Source organism: Megalops cyprinoides, chromosome 17 (genome assembly GCF_013368585.1).
Source record: "Megalops cyprinoides isolate fMegCyp1 chromosome 17, fMegCyp1.pri, whole genome shotgun sequence".
Classification (NCBI taxonomy): domain Eukaryota; kingdom Metazoa; phylum Chordata; class Actinopteri; order Elopiformes; family Megalopidae; genus Megalops; species Megalops cyprinoides.
In genome coordinates this window covers 24,874,569-24,899,919 of record NC_050599.1, presented here as the reverse complement: position 1 = coordinate 24,899,919, position 25,351 = coordinate 24,874,569, and the positions used below count along the sequence as shown (strand labels likewise).

Here is a 25,351-nt window from a genome sequence, read left to right as displayed (position 1 = left end):
TGCAGTGTCTCCGAGCGGACGATCGTCCTATAACGAAACCCCTGATGTGTTTTATAAAGGCATTGTGCAATACAGGCATGGTCAGCCAGCGATGCGCGGAGGAGGCCGAAACGCGCTCCCCTCTCGCCACGTTCCTCTGGGGAGCGGCCCGTGCGGCCGGCGCAGGGTCTGGAGGAGGGGGAGGGGGGAGGAGGCCGGGGGCAGGGCTGCGGTCACGTGGAGCTCTGTGCTCCTGGAAGGGGGCCGCGCTGACAGCTTCTGTGCTGAGCCCCGCCAGCCAATCGGGACTGAGAGCCGCGGGTGTGGGCGGGGTGAGAGGACTACCTCCCCCTCCCCCAGCCTTTGTCTCGGCTGAAAAACAAATGCAGCCAGATCTTGAGCCCTTCCACACTGCACGTAATCTCTGGAAGCCTGTCCAGGCGGAAATGTTCAAAACACCTCTTGTTTATTTCTTTTTATAGTTACAAGAGATTGCTGAATATCATATGGTTCAGGAAGATTATTTCATTCTTTGCATATTTCCCTCCAGCTAACCTTATGCAGTGCTTGAAATGCTTCTCAGTTGAGCTAATGATGTGCTTAAATATCTCACTGCTATTATTTATGTTCTTGACTGCTAGATCAGGTTAAAAACACTGCAAGAACAGTAGCGATGAGCACCGGGGACTGGCAGGCCACCAATCTGTTTTGAGGAACTACAAAGCCAATGAATGTTCCAGTGTTGTAGCCCCACCCCTCACTGGCCCTCACAGCCCCACCCATTCACCATATATGGGCAAGGTATCCTCTTCTGCACAGCCACACCCTTCTCATTAAGCTTCAAAGGCCATTTTTAAGTTCATTCTACACGGATAATGCCTGTTATCAGCGTGAACATGAAATGAGCAGCATCTGATGTCAGCTGACAGCTGGTACGCGTAGGATCATGGGCAGACAAATTCTGCCTTGCGCGTTAGATGAACGTAGAGGTTTTAATAAGCTTTATAAGCTTTTTTTTTTGTATATATGTGTATTTAAACACCTGTGTGGTTATGTTGTGTTTATTTTCATTACAGAATATTCTGAGGTAATATATTTGTGTTTATTTAAAAATGTAAGGAGTGGGAGGGGCGGGGTTTGGGGTTTTGTTGGGTCGTTCAGACCTCCGGTGTTGTACAGGGGACTTCCTGTATGCGCCTCTTCCTGTTGCGCCATGTCCGATGAGTAATTATGTAGCCTGATGGTTTGTAGACGTATTGCTTTTTTTGTTAATGGATCATGAAGACATTTTTACTTTACTGTAACTGCTCCTGAATGTACGCTGCGCGGGTGTCTTCCCTGGGAAGGCGCGATTCTCTGTTGCTAGGAGGAAAAGAAACGACTGTGAACCTGCTGTTCTCAGGCAGCCCCGCAGACCACTCCCACACTGGAGGAAATCGACCTGATTGGCTGCGTTCAGCCAGCTGGGAGTCACTTAAGTCTGTACTCACTGTCTGTACTCACTGTAAACACTGGTATAAACAACCCTTTGATTGTTAACAAGGATTTCACTGGATGATGAAATACTGTTCTGGGGACGCCCCTCTTTCGCACCGTCCCAGAGCCCCCCGTGCAGAGCGGGTTGTCTGGACAACCAAGGTTCTGCCATTTAGATTCAGTGGCTCCAGCGCTGATCTTCCTTCCTGTGGTTTTTTTTTTTTTTTTGGGCTGCCTGATCCTCATTATAAAACCAGTCGTTTCTTTTTCTGCAGCCCACCACCTCCCCTTAAGCTTCAGCTCCGCTCCTCATCTCTTTCTCCCTCAGCCCCCCCCCCCAAAGGCGTCTCCACACACGTCCTCACGTAACCTTTCTGCCTGCTTCATTCCACCCTCTTCCCAGCTAACGCAGGGCCGTCCTCTCAGAGGCTGCCTCTGAGGTAACTGGCAGACGCTGCATGCTGGTTTGTATCAGTATTACCACTGAGAGGCGATTGTTCCAGTGCTGGCGTTTCCTTCCTCCGACGGCTGCTCAGAAATGGCGGCAGCTCCTCTACCTTCAGCAGACCCTTTGCCTGGAGGGAGATGGTGTCACTAATGAACTTCGAACCAGATCGGGTCAACAGGCGCTTCTCTTTAGCTGGTAGTGCAAGGAAGTACCACTTTTATGTGTGAAAGTTTTTTTATTTTTTTTCCCCTTTTCCAGAATGATCTAAAAGCCAAAAAAAATCCTGAATGCTAAAAAGTTTCACTCATGTCCTAAGTGCAATATGAACTTGAGTGTTCCTCTTGAGAATCTCGTTATGTTAACCCTGGGGTCGAAAACCCTCTCCACTTCCAGCAAAAACTGACCCTTTCTGGGCAAACTACGCCATTTGTTGCTCAGCTGTTTATAATGATTTTAAGAAGGGCGACATAAATGACACGGACCTTTAAAGACTTTGTGTGAATTCAGATTATTTATTTGTTCTTTTACAAGTGTTTATTTTGCTCTCTGTTTCTTTGAATCTTCTAACCCCAGACTGTGTGTAGGTCTGTGTTCTGTACATAATTTAATATCCTGTTTTTGTCATCTTTATATTCTATGCAATACTATTGTAGCAGGTCAGTAAGTCTATAATTAAATGAAAAGAGAAAAAACCTTGTCTGGTGTTACTCTCTTTAGTTTCACTTCCTCGTAAACCCTGGACCTCACCGCTTCAGTGCCTGCAGAAGAGATTTTACCTTCTGTGATAGTGTCTCAGTCATATAAACCTCAGTCTGGACATTATATCTTACTACGGTTTCATAGTCCTGTTACTTGTTAATTTGACTTGTGTGGGAGGGGAACTGAATGGGTTAATGTGCAGCTCAGCCTCTGAAACTAGACTTTGTGGTTCAGTAACCAAAAAAAAAAAAAAAAAGTGAGAAGCCATTGCATAAAGAAGCGGTTGAGATGAAAGCGCTGGTGCCCACGGTGGCCCCCTGCTGGCGGATCCTGCCCCTGCTGCAGGTTGCATAATCAGCAGAAAGAGGCCTGCTTTTTCCCTCCTCATGAAGCAAAGCAGCCAGAGGCCTCTCTGGGTATTCAGGCTGCGGGGGCTCAGAGTCTTCGGTTTTATCTACATTCATTGATAATTTTTTGGCGTTAAAACGTTTTTGTATAACATATATAAAAACTACTGAGTGACCAAAATTGCCAATAAATGTAAATAAAACTTTTAAACCCCCCCAGTCTGACCGGGTTATATGTAATGTTATCTCCACACATTTAATACCTGCAAATATTCATGTATATACATGCTTCTTCACTCGCTTTGTTCCTGAAATCAACCATTCCCTTCCAAGAATAAGCCACATTCTATCAGAGCATGTCATGTTCAGCACAATGAAACCTTAAATTCTCAGAGCTGTAAAATTTCTCAATTTGAGGCAAACTCTGGGGTGTGGAGCAATGACTGCACTGACCAATCAAAGATCCCCTGCTCTTCCTGCACAAACACAAACACTTCCTGCTCAACACAACACCACTCCACATCTGGAGGGTGTGGAGGCTTCTTCACAGAGTGCTCCTCTGGATAAACATCTACAGTCACCCCCGGGGGCTCACAGGGTTTTTAAAACCCTCCTTTGCTTAGGACCGCTGTTCACTGTGTCAGTGATGGCCCTCAAGGGAGCAGAGTCTGGTTGCTGGGGGTTACGGGGAGGCGGTGTTCCCTTGGGAGGAGCCGTCAGAGCCGAGGTGGTGAGTGGGCGGGGCCTCCTATTTGTTGGAAACAGAGCCCCATGGGATAGTATGCACGCACACACAATTTAGCTACTAAGAAAGGGATGGACTAAGTAGCGCACAGACAAGGACCTGCTCTTCTCTGTGTGTATCCCTCACACTCTTTCTCTCATATACACACACACACACACACACACACACACACACACACACAACCCCATGTCTAGGGATGTCTCATCCTCTCCTTGGTTTGGATAATCAAGGTAACGGGTAAGCAGCTGGGACCAGGCATGCTGTCGGTAAGGAATAGCTTTTTTTTTTTAAATCACATGATGGAAGACAATGTGACCATTTGGTCAAAAATTCATACAACTGTTAATCTACTGAGGCTAAGGAACCTCTCTAACAGTGTTAAATGACAGCAGGTTAGTTACAAGCCCAAGAGAAGAGAAAGGGTTGGCTGCCTTTATTTAAAAGAGCACTTACTTTAATTGTGCTGTTCAGGAGTAAATTACTAGCCATTGGACAACAAAACATTAGTTTAAGAAAATCTAAATTCTGACAAAACTATGGAAGTGCCTGGAAATGCCTGTTTCCAGTTACAATCTCTGAATAAGAATCTGGCTGAAAGCCCAGGACAGAGGGTCGACTGTCTTGCTATTTGCAGCCGTGAATGGGTTAATGGATCTACCACCATTTGACATAGTCTAACAAATAGGCACAATTTAAAAAGTCTTACATTAGGCAGATTAGAAGATCAGCCTCTGACAACTATGACTAATATCTCACCTTAACGAGGACAATACCGCAAAACCGTACAGTTTTGCTTTACCGGACCTATAAGGAGGCGTTAAGCAAATGTACAGGAAAAGGCAATCCAGGTTCACTGCCTCAAAAATCGGGACCTTCCAGAGTGGCTGGGTCTGTGTCTCCAAGGTTACAGACTCCGCTGCAGAGGAACTGAAAAACCTGTGCGATCAGATGCGAGACAAGAGGCTCCACACAAATACACACCAGAGAGTACGACTGGTACCTCCCTCTTTTTTTATTTTCCGTCCAAAATTTCTCTCACAATTCAATAATTACAAAGATTTCAACTTTTGATTAAAAAAAGAGAGAGAAAAGCAGTAGTGTCTCAATGAACAAAGTCCCATTTTTAGAAGCGGAACAGAGAGGAGAGGGGTTGGAATAAAAACAACAGATTACTGTGATGCAAAACCAAGAGGTCTCCTCAAACTAATAAAATGTGCAAGTTTGATACAGTGTTTCCTGACAAACTTCCCCACGACAACAACCACTTGTACAATGCCACTGTTGGCCCCAAACATTAACGCTGTTGACACACAGAACTGATGTCGCACTGCACTGTGAAATGACACTAAAGGCACGATCGTGAGAAACTGGGTATGCCAGTCATGCCCTTACGTCGCACGTATCGGAAAATGAGATGTATTCACAAACACTTTGATCGACTCGTAAATGACAAAAGAGGGGGAAAATATGCAACAGCACCACCCTGTGGACAGATGCTGTATTGCTGTACAGATGATATAGGTGAGCAGTCGTGGGTCGGCGTCAGCGTCCTCCTGTATATTTCTATGTAACAAACAAAAGCAGCAGCAGCAGCAGCTCCCGGGACCTGCGGTAGATCCTAAGGATAATGAAATCTCCCCTCCGCTTTCCGCAGTGGGTTTTTATTTTTTCTTTCCGCCGTGACATCTACGGCTTAGAACGTTCCAAGATGCGAATGTGAGCGTTACAAAGACTTGAAGTCGCGGTTATGCGGACAGCCCCCGTTAGTGAGGCGCGTAATCCGCGCGTTTGAGAAGCGGATCCGGCGATGCCGTTTGCGGCGCAGTTCGGAACGGCGCGACAGTGGAGCTGGGGGGAAAGGGGCCACGCTTTCGGGGAGAGGATTCCCCCACTTCTGGAGCGAACATCTCCATACAAATAATATACATTAAAAAATACCTAGCCTTTCTGATTTTGTTTAAAGAAAAACATACTTGTAGGCCATCTATAATAAGGACATTATTATTACTATTATTACGCTTCGGCATTGGTCTCCCTTTGTTAATGAGCGAAACAGAAACTCTTTGCAGCTATACATGTGGATTACTTATCTACTGTAAGTAAAAAACGGAAAGGAATTATTCACAGGTCGGAGGCCTGGATGTCTATTAAACACGAAGCAGGATGTCTATTAAACTCCATTGCACTGATAATTAGCAAAAAATTCCCCCTGCTGGCCTGCAGAGGGCGCTGTCTCTCACATCTGAAGGCCAGGGCCACTCAATCAGCGTCCGTGCTAAAAGCTGCTCCGATCCCCGCACGCTCACTGTCTCACCCTGAGAGCTGCTTCCTCGTTGCAAATAAAAGATCATTTTTAAAAGGAGGCGGAGCGCGGAGAAACGCCTGCAGTTAGTACTGTCACCGCTGGGAAGTATAGAAGGGTACAAACTCGGCAGGAAAAAGGGCCGCCCAGCAACAGACGACTGGTGTTCGTGGGAGATATTGACCAGTGGTGGTAGCAGCCGGATATTGCTACACTCCCCTTGAGTCGGGACGATGAAGTTTAGTGTGGTGGTCCGTGGGGCAGGTCTGTTCTTGACAGTCCGTGGCAACCGCAGTTCAAGCTGGGCAGGTGAGGGTGTAGCGGGGGGGGCGTGTCCATGTGTCAATTCTCAAGAGCTGTGGGGAGCTGGTCACACCCCGTCCGGGTTTGAGGGGTTGCGGGGCTCGCCCTCCGCCCGTCAGCCATCGAGGGTCGCAGGGTCGAGCCCGTCCAGGGTGAGCTGGCTGCGGTGGGGAGAGTTGGGGCTGGGGGGGCTGCTGGGGTTGGAGCTGTTGGAGGGGGTCGAGTGTTTGGTGGAGTCCGAGTCGGGCTGGGGGAGGGGGGAAACACAGGGGAGAGTCAGTGAACAGCGCCCCCACCTGGGGAAAACTCAGTTTTTTGACTACTGCTCCTTCATCACAGGACTGAAAAAAAGGGTCAATTTTAGACTGAGTCTACCCTGGACATTACTATTGTGATTCCCCCTTCATGTCACCTTAAACTGCTCACTAATAGTCCTTTCTCACGGTCATGCCAGCTGTGTACTGTACAGGGGCTTTCTGGGTTCACACAGGTATTAGTGTGAGCTGGAGCCAGGGCAGGGCTTACCTCTCTCTCAAACTCTTGGTCAGGATCGGAGATATTCCGAGATGAACCTGTGCTGCTAAAGTCCCCACCTCCTGCGGATCACAACATACACACACACACGCGCACACAGACACGCACACACAGAAGACGTTAGCAGTTGTTTTGCATTAGAGCTCTGACTGAGTGTAAGAACACACGGATGTATGTGTACGACTGTGTCTGTGTGTGTGTGAGAGAGTGTATGTAACTCTGTGAGCAAGACAGTGTATCTGAGTGTGTGTGTGCATATGTGTGTAAATGTGCACGTGTGAGCGTGTGCACTCACCAGAGGCAGTGCGGGTCATGTAGGTCTTACTTCTCTGTTGCCGAGAGATACTGGAGACAGGTCGAGGTCTCTCCTTAGATTCATCCTGGGAAGACGATAGCCCACTCTGTACCAGCACGACAGACGCGCACACACACGCAGTCAGACAGACACACAGGCACACAGTCAGACAGACACACAGTCAGATGAGTGGACACACAGTCAGACAGACAGACAGACACGCAGTCAGACAGTCAAATGAACAATCAGACATACACGGTCAGACAGACATGGAGTCAGACACAAACAGACACACAATCAGATACACAGACACACACGGTCAGACAGACAAAATGACACAGACAGACACATAGACAGACAGACAAACACACAGAGAAAGACAGACATGGAAATTTAAAAACAGCCACAAAACAAGACAGACATAAAAAGAGACACTCACACACATTAATAAATGTACAAGCCCAGACAAGCACAGATGCACAAACTGCCGGAAACGCCCAGCAACAGTAACAGCGGAGCTACAGAACGAGGTGCTGCTTCGTCGCCGACTCAGCCCAACAGGAGAACGGTGACAACAGCATGTCCAAATAGTGGCAAAGTTCTTACTAAAGCCTACATGTATTCACTGGTTGTTTTCAAAGAGCTCTCCTCTGCTGTAAATGTCTACTTCAGACCGAACTCCATCGTTACAGTGTATTACATTATACGAAAAGCCTTGAGGTGATCACCACATCCAGTCAACTAAAACACGACCACCACAAGCTTTCTATTATATTTCTTTCCTGATGGTAAGTATCAGAGACAAAGCATGACACAGTGCACATCAGCTTAGACTTCCCACACTGAGCAAACATTAATAAACGATTGCAGACCACACAGCTTCTTGGTAGGTTACACTACATGGATGAATAAATTAAAATGGACACACCCAGGGAGAGGGAGGGAGCAGGAGGAAAGTGTTGGGGGGAGGGGGGAGGGGGGCAGTAGATGGGGGAACACTAGCCTACCCTTCCTAAGGAGGAGGTGGAAGGAGAGGAGGAAGAGGAGGACAGCCGAGGAAGGCCTGGCAGGGAAGAGGGCTCTTTCTGCAGATAGAGCTCGGCAGAAACGGGGGTCATGTGATAGACGTGCTCGAAGTTGGTTGGAGGAGAGATCAGGGGGTGGTGTCGGGAGGGTGAGGGGGAAGGTGACTCGCTCTGCTACGTCACCATGGAGGAGAGAAAGAAAAGACGATACAGAGAACAGAAAAAGAGAGGGAAAGAGAAAGGGAGAGACTGTGAAGTATGTGAGGGGGGCTACTAGTATCTTCTAAACGTGGAAAGAGAGCAGAGGAGAAAAAGAACTTCACAAAGGTGAATGGTATCAATCAGTCAAACTTTCCAGGCTTATGGAGAGCCATTCCTCACCACGTAGCCAACATTACCACACAGCGCCCCCTGCCGCCAAGGCCCATGCAAGTGTCTCTCAGAGAAGACAGTCCCCCAGGCCTGTAGGAGGAGCTCTTACCAGAGGCAGATCCATGAGGACCTGCTTGCCGTCGCCCGGGCCCATGTGGGCCACGTGGTTGAAGTTGGTGGGTTTGGAGATCATCCGGGACCTCAGCTCCGGGTCACGGAGCATCTCTCTGTCAGAGCAGGGAACACACTCAGGGCCGGGCCAGCCGGAGGCGGGGCGAGCGACGCCGTGCATGCGGGCGGCGGCGGGAACGGAGGCGCGAACGAGGACGGCGGCGGGAATGACGGGGTGAACGAGGGCAGCGGTAATGATGGGGTGAAGGGGGCTGGCGAGAATGGAGGAGTGAATGTGGGCGGCGGCGGAAATGATATGACGGGGTGAATGTGGGCGACGGCAGGAATGATGGGGTGAATGTGGCTGGCGGCAAGAATGACGGGGTGAATGTGGGTGACAGGGAGAATAATGGGGTGAAGGTGATGTTACAATAATAAGGTGAACTTGGGCAACGGTGAAAACGACTGATGGTGAGAGTGGGTGAGAGTGGTGGGATGAATGTGGGCGGTGGTGAGAGTGACGGGGTGAGTGTGGCAGGATGAACGTGGGTGGTGGTGAGAGTGATGGGGTGAGAGTGGCGGGATGAACGTGGGCGGTGGTGACAGTGACAGGGTGAGAGCGGCGGGATGAACGTGGGTGGTGGTGAGAGTGATGGGGTGAGAGTGGCAGGATGAACGTGGGCGGTGGTGACAGTGACAGGGTGAGAGCGGCGGGATGAACGTGGGTGGTGGTGAGAGTGGCGGGATGAACGTGGGCGGCGGTGACAGTGACAGGGTGAGAGTGACAGGGTGAGAGTGACAGGGTGAGAGTGACAGGGTGAGAGCGACAGGGTGAGAGTGACAGGGTGAGAGCGACAGGATGAACGTGGGCGGTGGTGACAGTGACAGGGTGAGAGCGGCGGGATGAACGTGGGCAGTGATGAGAGTGACGGGATGAATGTGGGCGGTGGTGAGAGTGACGGGATGAATGTGGGCGGTGGTGAGAGTGGCGGGATGAACGTGGGCGGTGGTGAGAGTGGCGGGATGAACGTGGGCGGTGGTGAGAGTGACAGGGTGAGAGTGGCGGGATGAACGTGGGCGGTGGTGAGAGTGACGGGATGAACGTGGGCGGTGGTGAGTGGCGGGATGAACGTGGGCGGTGGTGAGAGTGACAGGGTGAGAGTGGCAGGGTGAGAGTGGCGGGATGAAGGTGGGCGGTGGAGAGAGTGACAGGGTGAGAGAGGTGGGGTGAGCGCTGCTCACCTCCTTTGCTGCAGCCGCTCCTCCTCGGGCACTTTGAAGAGGAACTTCCTCTTGCTGCGTGTCCTCACCATCAGCTTCTTACTGTGCTCAGATGTCTCCGGGATGGCCAGGTCAGAGCTCTCTGCAGGGAGGGAGCACAGTGCTGAATTACCGGACTGTCTGCAGAGTAATGAGGCTAACATACAGAGCCTTACCACTTCGGCCCTTTGCATGAACTGACCACAGAGTGAAAGGTGACAGGAATAGAGACGTGGGAGAGAGAGAGACAGAGAGATGGAGACAGAGAGAGAGAGGGGGAGAGAGGGAGCGAGGGAGCGAGAGGGGGCAGCTGGTACCTGAGGAGCTGTTGCTGAGGTACACGAGGCGAGGCTGCTCTGCACCCAGCAGGTTCAGGCTGCCGTCCACATTCAGAGGGTGAATCTGAAGAGGAGGCGATACAGACGACCCGTCATAACCTGCCGCTTAGCCTGTCTCTCACACACACACAGGCACACAGTGTAACACACTGTCCCCCACACACATACACATCCTTCCTCTATGACTGGTGGCTGCGTGGTCTCTCCTGCACTTGCCTTTCTCAGAGACATGGTTTGGACCCACTCCATGGTGTTGACGTCGAACACATCGAGGCCGTAGTCGCTGTAGACGAACAGATAGGAGGAGCTGGAGGCTGTAAGAGGACAGTGAGCACGGACGTCAAGAGAGACGCACACACAACACACCCTGTCCCCTGCCTGCCTGTCTGACCCTGGACCTGGCCCTGACCCCGTCCCCCTCAAACTGAAACACCACACCTTTTCAACTGTGACCTGACCAAACACCGCAAATTACAAATAAGGTTTAAACAAAGGTTTTCTGATGGCGAGAGCAGCTAGTGATTTCAGACAAACCTCATTGCTTACACCAGGTGTGTCCAAACCTCTCCTGGAGGGCCACTTGTCCTGCATGTTTCCCTCCTCCAACACCAATTCTATAATACTCCAATACTCCAACCAATTCAGCAGCTTCAGGAGTTCATAACAAGTTGATCATTTGAATCAGCTGTGTTGGAGCAGGGAGACATCTAAAACATGCAGGACAAGTGGCCCTCCAGGAGAGGTTTGGACACCCCTGGCTTACACCATCAAACGCAGTGTGAGACAGCGTGCTCACCTTTCTACCTAGTGTGACAGATTGTGTGTGTGTGTGTGTGTGTGTGTGTGTGTGTGTGTGTGTGTGTGTATCTGTGGGTGTGTAAGAGGTCTCGGGTGTAACTCACAGCAGGCGGCAGGCGTGGCGGGCCACATCAGCTCCTGGGTGCGCGAGCGCCGGCCCTGCTGGTCCACGTACACGCCCAGCTGGCTGAAGCACAGCAGGTACTCGTCGGCTCCCACCTCCAGGGCGTGCAGGGCGTCCAGCGGCTGCTGGCCCAGGAAGGCCAGCGACGGGTCGGTGGGGCTGACCAGGCTGACGGGCGACGACTCCCCCTGCAGGCCGAGCAGGGCGAAGCCCGACGGGTAGCCCACGCACAGGCGGTCCCGTACGAAGCCCAGCCACTGCGCCACGCCCGGCGCCTGCACCTCCCACAGCTTGCGGTGGTGCGGCTTGGCGCGCGTCACCTCGTAGCAGATCACCTGCCGCTTGACGGCCGCCAGCAGGTAGGAGGGCCCGCCCGAGCGGAGCCCGCCCGCCGTCAGCGCCTGGCAGCCTTTGGTCTCAGCCAGCTTGACGTCGAAGGCCGGCTCGGCGCCCTCCAGCGCCCCCCAGGGGTGCAGGTGGACGTGGCGGCTGCGGCCGCACAGGAGCGCCACCATCTTCTCGCGCGGGATCAGCTCGATCTGCTGCACCTTCTTGGCGTCGGCCGCCCGCACGATCACTGCCCGCGGAAAGAGGGGGAATGGGAGACAGAGGGATTGATTATTGCTTGCTAATAATTGTTTATTATTTATTATTAACTTGCTTAAAATTACTCTTAATTCATATGGTTACATTTGACTAATCAATGTATGGTTCAGGCAGCAATTGACTGTCCTGCCAATAAAGCACCTTTGGGAGATGGGGGGAGGCAGAGAGAGAGAAAGGGAGAGAGAAATGGGGGAGAGACAATAAATGGACTCTCACCATCCCTGGTGACCTCCACCACGTACAGGCCATCCTCTGTTCCCAAGGCGATGCGTTCTCGATCTGCAGGGACAGGGTGGGTAAGCCAAACTCACCAATCATCTGTACATTTGCACCTGTGTGCGGGCGTGCATTAACACATGGATCACCAAGCAACAGTAGCCTGCAGTGGCAGCTTATTCTGCCTCATTTCTCTGCATCCCTCACTTTAACATTAAAAGCCCATCTGGGGTATCGCATTAGAAACTACACTTGCCAAATAATGCTAAAATAATCGAGCTGATAATTGTACTGCATAGTGTAACCCACAAAGTGTCCCTCACTGTGGCCAGACTGTGGAGGCTGCACCTGAACCCAGGTCCTTTCTCCCAACTCTCAACATTGTATCTTAATATAACATTACAATCATATAAATATTATATGCATTATTATTTATGCACTATATCTATTTCAACATGCTGGATATTTCATAAAATGGATTTTTGTCAGGGAGGAAGAGGTTATGACTGGACTGGCCGGACTCAGCAAACCCCTGACAAAGGCCTGACAATGGGACTGACATGTGAATGACTGGCATACCCAAGCGAACTTTCCCCGAGTTTAACTTCAAAGGGACAAGCTGAGCGGTTGTTCCAAACACACGCCTATAGTTAATTTAAACCACAGCTTGAAACGAACTTCGGGCTTGAAAGAAATTAATTTTTCAAAAAATGAAACCCCGGGGAAGTGTTTGAACAGCTGTACCGTGGAAATGGCTCCTAAGAGCCCAACGTGTGAGTGCCTGGTCTTTTGGTTGGTCTTCAGCACTTTTCTGAAGTCCAACCCCCCCAAAAACGCTGGCTCAGCTGGGATGCATGTTAATTCAGCATGAATTCATGAGCAGGACAGTAAAGGAATAACATATAAGAGCGCAAACACAGGAAAGAAAGACACAAGCATATTCACAATCCGATGACCTTCTCTAATGGGGAGTGGTTCGACATTGCACTGTGATCTCAAATACCCTCCCCATTTTTAATCCTCTCCCTCTTCCTGTTGCTGCGGAAAGGAAACGTGATTGCTCATGTCTGCCGCGTGGAGCCTGCGTAGTCTCTTGGCAGCCGGCGGATGTCTGATCCTGTTAAACACCGTGGTGGATCGGAGCTGCGTGTTTAGTTCAAGGAGAGTGCATCACTTTGATGAAAGGGGGGTGAAATATGAAGTGTCAGGATGGCGCTCTCTCTGGGACTGAAACCCTGGCGGGGGGGGGGGGGGGGTGTGTTTCCACCCGTCACCCTCCTCATGAATGCAGGGCCATTTCATACACTGTCCTGGCATCCTCTCCTCATGAATAATCATGATGTTTCGGTATTCTGAGGACTGTAATATTCTCAGTAATAAAAGCTGATATTAAGATCTCAGGCTTTTCTCTGCAGGCTGCGATTATCCTTTTACACGCTGTTCATCTGACGTTTTTGAGGAGATCAAGAGATATTTGAAAATGAACTACATTGAAAATTGCTTAGCTAGATATGCAAAGCACTCAATGTAAATCCTGCAGGAGAGAGATGTACAAATTCTTGGCATGTCTACCTAACCACAGGGCTTCACTTTCTCACAGAACAAGCCTCTTGGCCTTCTGATATGAACTAGCGGTAAAATGAAGCTCCTTTCCTTGCCCTGGGGGAACTGTTCACCCTGCCAGTCAGCACAATGTTGAATATTAACAGTGTGTGAGCTGTGATAGTGTTAAGTGATTGAGTAAGCATAATGTACAAGCTGTGATTGAAGAGTGCGTCAATGAGTGTCTTAGTGAGTGAGTACAGTGCCTGAGCTGTGACTGAGGAGTGAGTGAGTGAGAGAGTGAGAGAGTGAGAGAGTGAGAGTGAGTATGCTGCCTGAGCTGACTGAGGAGTGAATGTGTGAGTGAATGAGTGAGTGAAGGATTCAGTGAGTGAGTGACTATGCCGCAGGTAAAGACCCCCGCAGATGGCCGGACCCCCTGCGGGCTCTGGTGCTGAGAGGAGTGCGGTCCTCACCCACGATGGCGGCGGACAGCGTGGTCTTGATGGCGGGCAGGCTGCTGTCGTAGGCCTCCTGCAGCACGTGCACGGCGCGCTGCCTCAGCTGGTTCTTGGCGAAGACGGCCTGCAGGCCCTCCAGCATGCCCACCCACTTCCTCTTCTCCGCCTCGCTCTCCGCCAGCACCAGCAGCGATACCGTGCGGGACGGCGCGTTCAGCAGCGACGACGTCACCTGGGCGGCGGGGAGGGTCACAGGTCAAAGGTCACAGGTCACAGGTCAGGGGCAATGCATCTCTGCATAAGGTGATGCGATTCTGCGCCATTTCATATTGCGCAATTACGCTGAGCAATCTGTTCTGAATCATCCTAATTATGGGACGGTCACCAGTGAGGACCTACCCTGAAAATGCAGGGGACGTCTTTTCGAGTGGCGTGGATGACGTCTGATGCCAGCACAGAGCTCACAGAAAACTCCTCATCTCTGCAAAACAATCAAAGACACGTCTGAACACAAAGCAGCGGCCTCCTCAGCACAGCTAATACTCTGCACAGATTGGTACTGCTTTGGAGAACAGAAAACAATGATGAAATTACATGTAAAGATAAGGAGAATGAGTCAGACTTGGGCTGTGTGAGTGTGCGTTTGTCCGTCAGCGAGTAGCAAGTGGTGTAGTGTGTGAGTGGTCAGTGCAGTAGCATGTGTGAGGAAGTGAGTGAGTGTGTGTGTGTGTGTGTGCGTGTGTGTGTGTGTGTGTGTGTGTGTGAGTATGAATATGTGAGTGTATTTATGGTCTGTAAACTATACTTATGAAGAGCAGGAATGAATGTGTAACAGCATGATTCAGTGAGTGTGACTTCAACTCTGTATGCCTGAGTTAATGAGCATGTGTGAGTGAGTGGGTGGGTGGGTGAGTAAGCTTGTGTATGAGTGCGTGTGAGACTGAAAGAGTGAGGATATGTGTGAGAGAGCTCAGGAGTGACCGAGCGAGCGAGCTTTTGGCCTCACCTGAGGTCCAGCACCTGGCTGGCCACCACGCCGGGCTGGGTGGCCTTGCCCTCCGGCACGTCGTACAGGAAGAGCTTGCAGTCGCACACCACGGCGTAGGCCCGCTGCCAGCCCTTCTTCACCCCTGTGGGCTTGGGGACCTGAGCCAGACAACAGCGGTCAGCCAACAGCACGCCCCCTAGTGCACAGGAGGACCCCACAACCTGCTCACTCTGTCAAATCACGAGTGATGTGGGGGGGGGGGGGGACACGGCACCAGGAACATAAGCACTGTGCTGCATGTGTAACTCACGTGCAACCCATACGTTGTGCTGCACATGTCTTTTGCACGTCCGGACGCAGAGAAATTTGGACGCTTGGAACAAAGCGTTCCCATAACTGGCAACAGGAGTCAGATTTTCTGCTCAGAGGCTTGCGTTTTCCGCACCAGCCTCGCCCTGAGAGCATTTGAGGGCTATCAGGGAAAAATGTGAGGCCAGAGCCAGCAATCAGCGCACAGCCGACAGGGCCAATATTACACCATTATCCTCTGAGCGGCAAAGCCCCTGAATGACCCTGCGTGGCCTCTCACGGACACACGGCTACAGCCAGGGAACATACACTGGACTGCGTATACTGCAAGTCTGGTGCAGTGTCCTCAGTGGCAGACTTCTGAACGCATGCCCTCCTAAAACTCTCTTTTGATGTATTTCTATTTTGCTGCACCGGGAGGAATCACCCCTGCCCCAAAAATGAGGGGGAAAAAAAAGCTGGAAAATAAATGTCAAGGTTGCCTACAGATATAGAGCAACTAGACTGAGCTTGCCTAAGTGGATGTAGAGTAACTAGACTGAGCTTGCTATCATGGATATACTGTATCTAATAACTCTGACTGGCATGTCGAATTCGTGTCTGCTGCAGCGTACTGAAGAAATCACTCCAAACTGACATTTTCACCCAAATCAAATCTGCCTCCACGATATGAAGAATGCTATTCCACTCCGACATGGCCGCCAGGCTTGCACGGATCAAGCTTTCAGTAGGGGCAGCCTGATCTAGCAATTCTGTTTCTCTGCTCAGCCACACGGCCCAGCGGGTGATCAGGAACCTGGGGAGGGGGGGGGGGCTTTTCAAACAGGGCGCGCTCACCCTGACGAAGCCTTTGTAGGCCGTCCCGATGCCCCTCTGCATGTCCATGCCCAGGTGCCTCTTGGTCTGCTCGGGGGGGACGGGACACACCTGGACGGCGCTGTCCTTGCAGGACACGTGGCAGATGAAGGAGCACACTGCAGGGAGGGAGAAAAGGGAAGACAGGGACGCGGTGAGGGCTCCGTTCGTCACTGCTGACACTCCCGCGCTACGGTCCTGCTGTCGCTACTATATAATTATATATAAATATATTATATATAAAAATATATAAAGATGGCTTGAGAAAGTATTTCTTTTTCTTCTTCTTATTCCATCCGATTTTCTGTATGCAAATTCCTATTACAGTTTTTTAGTTACACTTGGCCAATGGCATCAGCTAGTATGGGACTGCGTTGCTTGTGCTTTTTGTGTCAATAACTAAAATATATTTTGAGATATTTTCAATTTTATATTAAACTTTGCATAGACTAACACGGATAGAACGTTCGGAATCTGAACATCCTAACATGTAAAGCTGATGTCACAATGGATCTGCTACAGTGGCCACACATACAAATCTCTCAAGCAAAGGCTGTAGCTACCAGCTGCTACCATGCTAGGCTTTTTCAGGCCAATTCAAACTTAGTCCACAAACTTTCCTTTCTACTAATTATTTTTTATGGCAAATGACTTTCTTTTTAACCTTATGTATACAAACACAGATAACATTTGCAAACAAATTTACATATCTATAGGAAATCTGTGTGTTCTAGCTTGCTAACTGTGATAGCTCTCTGTCTCGTGTGTGTGTGTGTGTGTGTGCGGAATTTGATGTGACTGCACTGTGCGCAGCTCTGGAACAGGGGGCGCTGCCACCCACCCTCGCAGGCGTAGCCCTGCCGGATGAGCCCCACCATGAGGGAGGAGCAGTGCGCGCACTGGGTGGGGCTGGAGAACGTCTTGATGCTCAGCTGGTGGGCCTTCGGCTGGAGGGGGGGCCGGGAGGAGGACGCCGACGGCCCGGCAACAGGGGGAAAAGAAGCATAGCAGGGGGTCAGTTTGGGGGGTTCGGGACCCACGCGTCTCATTGGCTGCTCAGGGCCGAGCGGCAAAGACCAGTGTAACATGGCGTCGGGTATGACCAATGGAGCAGGGGTCACAGGAAGATGACAGGACCACGAGGAACAGTGTGACCAGAGTAAACACAGAGGAGCTCATACCTTTGGCGTGGACAGCTGGGAGGACTGATACATGGGGGATGTAGCTGCAGGAGTAGCTGGAGACGGCTTTGCTGGCTCCTGTCAGAGAAACACACAACATGCACACTAATACATACAGCGCATATTTTATATCTCATTTACATCTCTCATCCAGTGTGACTTAAATAACAAGGTCACAGGAGCAGCATACTCAGACAGACCGCATCTAAACCAGTGTGTGCAAAAGAATCACAGAATAGTACAGAAACCAGTATAATACTAAATAGAATAACTGCTATAAAGAATTTCAACAAACATAATATAGTAGTAATATAGAAGAAACGACTCAAAGGTTAAGTTTTAGAACTAGGCAATTAAATATCTCAACATCATGCTAACAAAGCATGTGGAGTCAGCCTGAGTCAGAGTGAGAGTGATTGTCATTTTAACAGGGGCTCAGGGGTGCTGCCATTGGGCGCCCAAATTAGAGGCGAGCACAGAACGATTTGGCTGAATATTAATACAAGCTGTACATGGAAGTGCTCGCATGGCCCTCTGAGGCCTGGAGCACGCTGGTGTGCAGGTGTTCCACATATCCATTTCCAAACTCTGAGGGGGAAAAAAAAGCATCAAACAATTTTCAAACAGGAAAACCTTCTGCTCGGGCCAAGATTTGCACAGCTGTCCGCACTGACTGGATTAATGTGCAGTCCTTAGAGATGGAGAGGGAAGGAGAGGGAGGGTGTGAGAGGGTGAGAAAGAGCAAGAGGACATGTGGGGGAGAGAGAGGGGGAGGGAAAAGGGAGAAGGAGGGAGAGAAAGAGGGTGAGAGGGGGAGGAAGAGGGATAGGGATAGAGAAAGGAAGGAGAAAAAAATGAGAGAGAGGGGCAAAAGATGTGAGGGCAGGGGAGAGAAAGAAAGAGTGGGAGGACAGGTATGGGGGGAAAGGGAGCAGGAGGGAGAGAAACGGGTGAAAGAGAGGAAAAGGGAAATGGAGGGAGATGGAGGAAGAGAAGGTCAGAAAGGAGGAGTGAAGGGGGGAAAGACAGGTGTGTGTGTGTGTGTGTGAGAGAGAGAGAGGGGACAGGAAGTGAAAAGACAGTAAGAAGGGAAGCGGGTAAAAAGGGACACAGTGAGAGATGGGGGCACTCACATCCTGCTCGGAGGCCACCGATGGGGAGGTGGCGGGGACGTCGGCCTGTGGGGTGGTGGTGTCGACCTCGCTGATGGAGCTGGTCTGGAGGAGAGAGACGCATGACGTGAGGCAGAGGCGGAGCTCCGTGTGCTGGGCCAATCAGCTGATGTCGCATGAGCAGCAGTCACAGTGATGTCACTGAAGCTCACTGCATGATTGTATGACTTCAGTCATATCCTGGGTTTGTCATACTCTGGAACGTGGTTATACCCTCTGACCAGCAGGGGGCACTGTCTCTCTATTACAGCTTACAGAGCTTTGGTCAACATGGTTAGGTAGATCACAATCACACTGGGCGTTACTGCGCAACCGGAACGGTTGATAGTTTTAATATCATTGTTTCCATAAATCTGTAGTATAGTGAGAGACTCACTGAGGGTTTTCTTGCCACAACAGTTGATGTAAGACCAGCTCACCCGATTTGTTCAAATGCATCACCTAAAATCCATTTTACCGTTGTATCTGTGCAGTGTTTTCAAACTGCTGTCAGACCCCTTTCTGCCATGGTTATGTTATGGATGGCTCACAAAAACATCTAGTTTATGACAGGATCTGGAATACGAAGTTACATCAGTGCAGTTATCAACAAGACAACTACCATGACATGTCAGGTCAGCAGAAACCCTAATAGTGTAAAAAAAGACACTGCACTTAATGAAAGGGAAGAATCTAGAAATATCATAATACAAATTTTGTACTGCCCATGGGATGTGACAAATGTACATCATTTCAGATTTTCAGGAAAAGGATAAAGGATTATGTTGCATTTAATTTGGTGTACTGATTTGTCCTGGCAATGGTCCCCAAAAGGCAGATCTGGTGTCAGAAGTGCATCTGTCCAGGAACTACCTTCTCAACCTGTGGCTGCTCAACATGCAAAAATCCCACAGCTAACACCACAGTGACATGCCAGAAGACTGACAAGACTGGCACCAGAAGACAAAGGCTAATGTCGCCATTGCCTTCCTCCATTGTGACTGGCGGTAATATGATGCTGGCTGTTAAAAGTCATGGGTGTAAGGCGGTACAATACAGTGCACCCCCCCCGGCCCCTGTTTGAAGCCTTTATGGGAAAGAGGTGATTAAGATCAGAGGCTTTGCGATATCAACAGTAGAGCTGGCACTTACGCATGCCTTTGATCTCACTCCTCACGCGGCGGCCGGGGGATTGGCCCGCAACATGAGAACCCCCCGGTGGATTCATTTAATTTGAAGCTTTGTGCTCCGTACCCAGCCAGCATACATTTAAAATCCCAGACACCTTCATTAGCCTTGCTGCTCAACGATGGATATGCAAATGTGCCAATGAGTGATTACCAAAACAACCTGGTAGGACAGAGGTTTTACTGGTTCAAGAAGAAAAAAAAAAAACTTGAATGGACTTACCTGGAATGTGAGGTCATGGGTGAGTGGAGAGGTGTTGAAGTATTCAAAGATGGACTCCTGGAAGTTGGGGAGCTTTAGCCCTGTAGGTGAAAATGAATGAGTGCAGGAACCATCACAACGCTGACACCAACTCAGCTCAGCAATGTGACACAAAATACCCAGGTGCTTATTATTAGTCAATAGGCTGTGTCAAATGACATCAGGCTACCATCATACAAATGAAGTGACTTTCGCGCCTTGAGATTTAGGCACACTAAAGGTCAGAGGAGTCACTTGGGAACTATACCCATGACCCTGGGACCAACAGCCTGCTAGGGGTCCCCAAATCCTTTGACGGATGGTGAGACGGTGCGCTGGCCCGTTACCTCCATCCGTGCGAGACCGGCTGTCCTCCAGGTCCTTCTTTGCTCCCTCCAACTGCTCCGCCATCTCCCTGTTCCTGGCCTCCGCCTCCCTCAGCTTGCTGTGGGGTCAGAAAAGGTCAGAGGTCACTCCTGCTGATGGGACGATTGAGAGCCGTAGTCTAAAGCCCTTCACTGCTCTTGCTATGGTTCATCGTGCGAGAAACTCTTCCACAGGGAGGAATATACAGTGTAAAATGAATCCTGGGCTGTTTGGGGAAGCTAGCAGCAGAAACCACAGAATTAAATGCATGAATCCTTAGAAAATGGATCCCTTTGGTTCCATTTGTCAGTTCTAATGATTAATGAAGCTTGACTATTGAGGCTACCTTACCTGCCTCCTCATTTGGAAGCTCCACCTTGTATCATTGTCATCCTTTATTAGCTTGGCAGATGCTCTTGTTCAGCATGACTAGCAAAGCTCACATTTTTCATATTAAACATTCATAAAACTTGATTTTGATTCACACAGTCTGTTAAGAAGAATACCTCGTTCCAGGGTACAAAAGCCCAGGTGGGACCTGAATAAGCAACCTTCTATTTGGATGCTTTATTTAAAGGACCCACACTGCTACTGCTCAGAGAGGGGCTACGGGCATGAGGAGGGCGGGGCCAGGCTGACCTCTCGAAGGAGATGTTCGCAGCCTTGACCTTGCGCAGCTCCTCCTGCACCAGCTGCTTGGCCCGGATCTCTGCGTCCAGCGCCGACTGCAGCTCCAGCCTGGCCGACATGTCCAGCTTCTGACTGCGCCGCACCTTCCACAGGGGGTCCTGGGGCAGTCACACAAAGAGAGAGAGAGAGAGAGAGGGACAGAGGAAGAGAGAGAACAAGGGGAGAGAGGGACAGAGAAAGAGAGGGAAGAAGAAGAGAGAGGAAGAGAGAGCGAGTGGAGGAGAGATATGAACAGAGAGCGAGAGAGAGATGGGGGAAGAAAGATGGAGACAGAAAAACAAAGAAAGACACAGAGGGGAAGAAAAACAGAGGAAGAGCAAAACAGGATTTTAAAATACATGATTCAGTACATTAAAGCAAAGTTCCGGAATGCTGAGCCTTGAAACTGTGGAGCTGGGAACAGCAGGCCTGCTTGCCTCCTGCTGAGGGAGGTTTAAATGAGAGAGCTCTGCTGCTGGAGGCAGTGTTGGTGTCCTACGCTGAGGCATGATGGGAAAGTTGGGCGGGTGGGGGTGTCTCACCAGGGTTCTGGAGCCCAGGCTAGAGCTGCGCAGAGACTCCAGCTCCTCCGTCATCTTGGTGGCCAGGGCCTGCAGGTAGCCTCGCGCGTCCTTCTCATCACTTACCCTGCAGGGGGCAGCAAAGTCACACTCAGCCACCGCCTACATCTCAGTCAGGCCTGATACGTACACCCAGTCTGACCTATACCACCAATAACCTCACGCCTAAACCTGAGCCAAAACCGAGATGCATGAGGACTCATACACCCAAGTCCAAAGCAGTCAAACACAAATAAACTCAATAAAATGTCCAGTGCCGGCCAGAAGCAGATGGGCTCCCCCTCTGAGCCGGGTTCTGTTCAAGGTTTCTTCCTGTTATTAGGGAGTTTTTCCTTGCCACTGTTGCCGTAGGCTTGCTCTCAGGGGGTCTCAGGCCTGGGAACAATGTTTATTGCAATACAGCATTCTTTTATTGTCTTTTGTTAATTAATCATCCTGTAAATTCTGTTGAGATTACTTTTCCACGAATGTTTTTATTTTGTTGTATTTTTATCTTATGTAATTCAGGTTTCTCTTGAAAATGAGATCTTTATCTCCGTGGGATTTACCTGAATAAATAAGGTTAATAATAAAAAAATATATATAGGCACCATAATCATAATTTTTCTTCCAAAGCATACCAAGATTGGCTTGCACTTAAAGGAAAATAAATGAATGATTAAGTTACATTTCATTGGGTCTCTCTGGGTGTGTATAGTCATGACACACGGCACACTCACCACTGGATGATCTCGGCGATTTGGGCCTCCCAGTGCGCCACGCTCTCCTTCTTGGCGGCCAGGTCCTGCAGCTCGTCCTCCAGCTGCCGGTTCTGCGCAGTCAGGTTGTCCACAAACGTACAGAGCTGGGAAGGGGACAGCAGCCAGAGTCAGAACTCGCCCCCCTCCTCAATCTCCGAACCCCGTCCCCACCCCGCCCTGAATGCCGGCTCACCCTGTCGGACTCGCCGGTCAGCCTGCGGTTGTCCTCGGTCAGCAGGCTGCGTTCCCGGTCGTATTTCTCCTTCAGAGAGGCCAGTGCCTCGTCCATCTCCCTCTGCCTGAAGGACAGGAAGAAACGCTCAAGTGTCAAAGTCAGCCAGAGGCACAGGAAGAGAACATGGTCTTCCCTCCATCTGTAACACCCCACACTGCTTCACAATGGCACAGTGAGGCTTCATGAACCCCCTGCTGGACAGTGCTGTCAGTCCCTGACTCATGAGACAGTCAAAAGACACTGCTTCCATAGCAAGATACTTGGGTTAGTTTAAATCTATGAGTCAATGACAGCACAAGATAATGGTAGCATTTACCCACTGTTGGATTCGTGAAGACCCGTTCTGCTATCACTTCTCATTCCCTCACTGAGATCACTATCTTTACGCTCAGTCTTACTGACAATTGCAAAACTTTTCCAATCATGTTTAGTTCTGTTTCGTTGTCAGGTACCAGCAGGGGCAGCACTGGTGAGGGGTCAGAATGGGGTCAGACAGAGAGCCACCGAGGTGTGGCCGGGAGGCGGGGCGCTACCTTTCCCTCTTGGATTTCTCCAGCTTGTCCTTGAGCTGCAGCACCTCCTTCTGCAGGGAGAGCTGCTGGCCCTCGGACTCCTGCAGCTCCTTGCGGAGGTTTTTCAGCTCGGTGCTGTGGGAGGACTCGCGCCGCACCAGCTCCTCCTCGTAGAACAGGATCTTCTTGTCCAGCTCGGATTTGGCCTTGGAGAGCTCCTGCTGGGTCTCTGGGCTCAGGCCTGCCACCCGCCTGCTGCCCTGCTTCACCTGCCAGCGGCCAGAGAACGGGGGAGAAAACGGAGGGGGAGGGGCGGGGAGAGAGGAGGAGTGCCGGGGGAGAAGGTAGAAATTTGTTAAGTTAATCATTAAGAGCATGAACTGCTAAAATGAGAACAAACTGTTTCCAAAAGAAACCTTCCAGAATCAAAAATAGCAATGAGGATGTGCGGAGATGAGCACAAGGGAGTATATGGAGAGAGAGAGTGTGTGTGTGTGTGTGCGCGTGCGCGTGTGTGTGTGTTCTGTGTGTGTGTGTGTGTGTGTGTGTGTGTGTGTGTGTGTGTGCGCGTATGCGTGCGTGCGTACGTGTGTCCATGCATCCGTGTGTCTGTTTGTCTGTGTGTGTTTCTGCATGTCCGGATGTGCGCATGCGTGACCTCTGACCTTGAGAACCTCCAGCTCGCTCTCCAGCTGTTTGGAGTAGGTCTCGCTGTGCTCCCGCAGCTTGCGCTCCTTGGACGCCTCGGCCTTGGCGTCCTCCAGCTGCGACTCCAGCTGCAAGGAAGAGCCGCAGCGTGATAGGAACACATGCGCCTTTCACGCTGTCCTGCTGTGAACCAGAGACCCCGCTCTACGCGGGCCAGGCCTGTCTGCCAGCAGAGGGGCAGCAAAAACACATAGGGTCCCTGCCGAGTTTGACTAGGCCTCAAACCTAATCCTAACCTGACCCAAGGCCTCTTGCTCCAGCAGCTGAACCTGCTCTTCCTTTTGCCTCTGCTACATGGCAGCAGAAGACAAATGATGGCTGATTACCAAAGAAATTATTACCAATATTATTTCCAAAACTACCAAAAATTATTAACAGTATTATTTGTTAATAATTTTGTTATCAATAAGATGATTCAATATAATAAAATAGAAAAATAATCTATAAAAATTTATTACCAAAAGCAGCAAAAAAGTAAGCAATTGAACATGTAAAATGTTTCAGCTTCTTGGATGCTGGTAAGAGAAGCTAGTGTGAGCTGACAGGATTCTGTGGGCCCAAACCCCGCATACGTACCTCCTTGCGGGCCTTCTCGGTCCTGCGGAGGTCCTGCCGCATGGCGTCCATCTTCTGCATGACCACGTCCATCTCCTCCTCCTTGTCGCGGAGCTGGCGGGAGAGCCGCTGCTTGTGGGAGCGCAGCTCGGCCACGCGCTCGTTCAGCTCCGACAGCTCTTCCGCCGCCAGCTTCCGCTGCTGCTGCGCCTCCTTCAGCTCCCGCGTCTGGGACCTCAGCCGCTCCTGGGAGTCCGCCAGTTGCTGGGGGGAGGAGACGTCGTCAAGGACAGGACAAGACAGGATAGGACGAAGGGAGGCGTGCGGGGACACAGAGACAGACAGGGACACACAGGCAGACAGACAGGCAGAAAGACACAGAGGTCAAGAATCAGTCAAAGAGACATGCAGTGTCTCAAAAAGACACTCACAGTCACAGACAGATATAAGCAGATTACATTCATTTATTTAGCAGTCAGATATAGACACACAGACAGGACACAGGTACACACAGACAGGCAACGAATCAGACGGAGAAACCAAAAGAGACAGACACACACACACAGGCAGAGAGAGCAAGAGAGACAGACTCAGACACACGCAAACCCACACACACAGCCACACCCACGCACAAAGAAATCAGGAGCAACAGGTCGCAAATACGCACAAGCTCCATTTACAGACAAAAAGACACACACTAATGCAGCGCCAGTGAATAGAGGAAACGCATCTAGGCAGCGTGCACTTTGAGCACGACGCGCTCCTCCAAGAGTCCCGGGCCCGGGGAGCAGCCCACTGGAGCACGCAGCCCAGCCAAGGCTTACAGTGACTGTTGAGGTCAAATAGCTCCGGTAATGCAATTACCCCAACATGCCAGGGCTCTGCGCTCAGAGATATCATTTACTCTTATGAAGGGTCCCTGTGTCCAACCCGAGAGCCGATTAAATCAAAGGGGCCAATGATACCCCCCCCCAAAAAAACCCCCTTAAGTTAATAAGAAAAGGGGGGGGGGGGGGGGCTAAAAACAGAAGCAGAGCTTGTTTGTTTCCCTTCCGACGTATGGGCAGCTGTCAATGAGCTATTCATATCGTA

General features: G+C 50.4%; 1 protein-coding gene across 4 annotated transcripts in view; it reads right to left on the bottom strand.

Moving 5' to 3' along the window:
• Positions 1-4,693: 4,693 nt before the first annotated feature.
• The window catches only part of LOC118791885 (serine/threonine-protein kinase MRCK beta-like), a 49,841-nt gene continuing 29,183 nt past the window's right edge, over positions 4,694-25,351 (bottom strand). The window contains exons 12-37 of one of the 4 annotated variants that reach the window (XM_036549380.1): positions 24,281-24,523; positions 23,662-23,772; positions 23,018-23,265; positions 22,443-22,548; positions 22,229-22,353; positions 21,471-21,576; positions 20,899-21,047; positions 20,241-20,338; positions 19,876-19,955; positions 18,448-18,531; positions 17,315-17,392; positions 16,975-17,080; positions 16,116-16,252; positions 14,988-15,127; positions 14,381-14,462; positions 13,997-14,213; positions 11,979-12,041; positions 11,137-11,733; positions 10,451-10,548; positions 10,214-10,298; positions 9,879-9,999; positions 8,635-8,752; positions 8,136-8,327; positions 7,129-7,234; positions 6,825-6,895; positions 4,694-6,546 (exon numbers count right to left, since the gene is read on the bottom strand). In XM_036549380.1, the coding sequence (XP_036405273.1) occupies positions 6,415-6,546; positions 6,825-6,895; positions 7,129-7,234; positions 8,136-8,327; positions 8,635-8,752; positions 9,879-9,999; positions 10,214-10,298; positions 10,451-10,548; positions 11,137-11,733; positions 11,979-12,041; positions 13,997-14,213; positions 14,381-14,462; positions 14,988-15,127; positions 16,116-16,252; positions 16,975-17,080; positions 17,315-17,392; positions 18,448-18,531; positions 19,876-19,955; positions 20,241-20,338; positions 20,899-21,047; positions 21,471-21,576; positions 22,229-22,353; positions 22,443-22,548; positions 23,018-23,265; positions 23,662-23,772; positions 24,281-24,523 (3,693 nt within the window). In that variant the 3' untranslated portion in view covers positions 4,694-6,414. Of the gene's footprint in view, positions 6,547-6,824; positions 6,896-7,128; positions 7,235-8,097; positions 8,328-8,634; positions 8,753-9,878; positions 10,000-10,213; positions 10,299-10,450; positions 10,549-11,136; positions 11,734-11,978; positions 12,042-13,996; positions 14,214-14,380; positions 14,463-14,987; positions 15,128-16,115; positions 16,253-16,974; positions 17,081-17,314; positions 17,393-18,447; positions 18,532-19,875; positions 19,956-20,240; positions 20,339-20,898; positions 21,048-21,470; positions 21,577-22,228; positions 22,354-22,442; positions 22,549-23,017; positions 23,266-23,661; positions 23,773-24,280; positions 24,524-25,351 lie in introns of those variants that run through there. The other 3 variants (XM_036549376.1, XM_036549377.1, XM_036549379.1) reach the window with 3 other exon arrangements.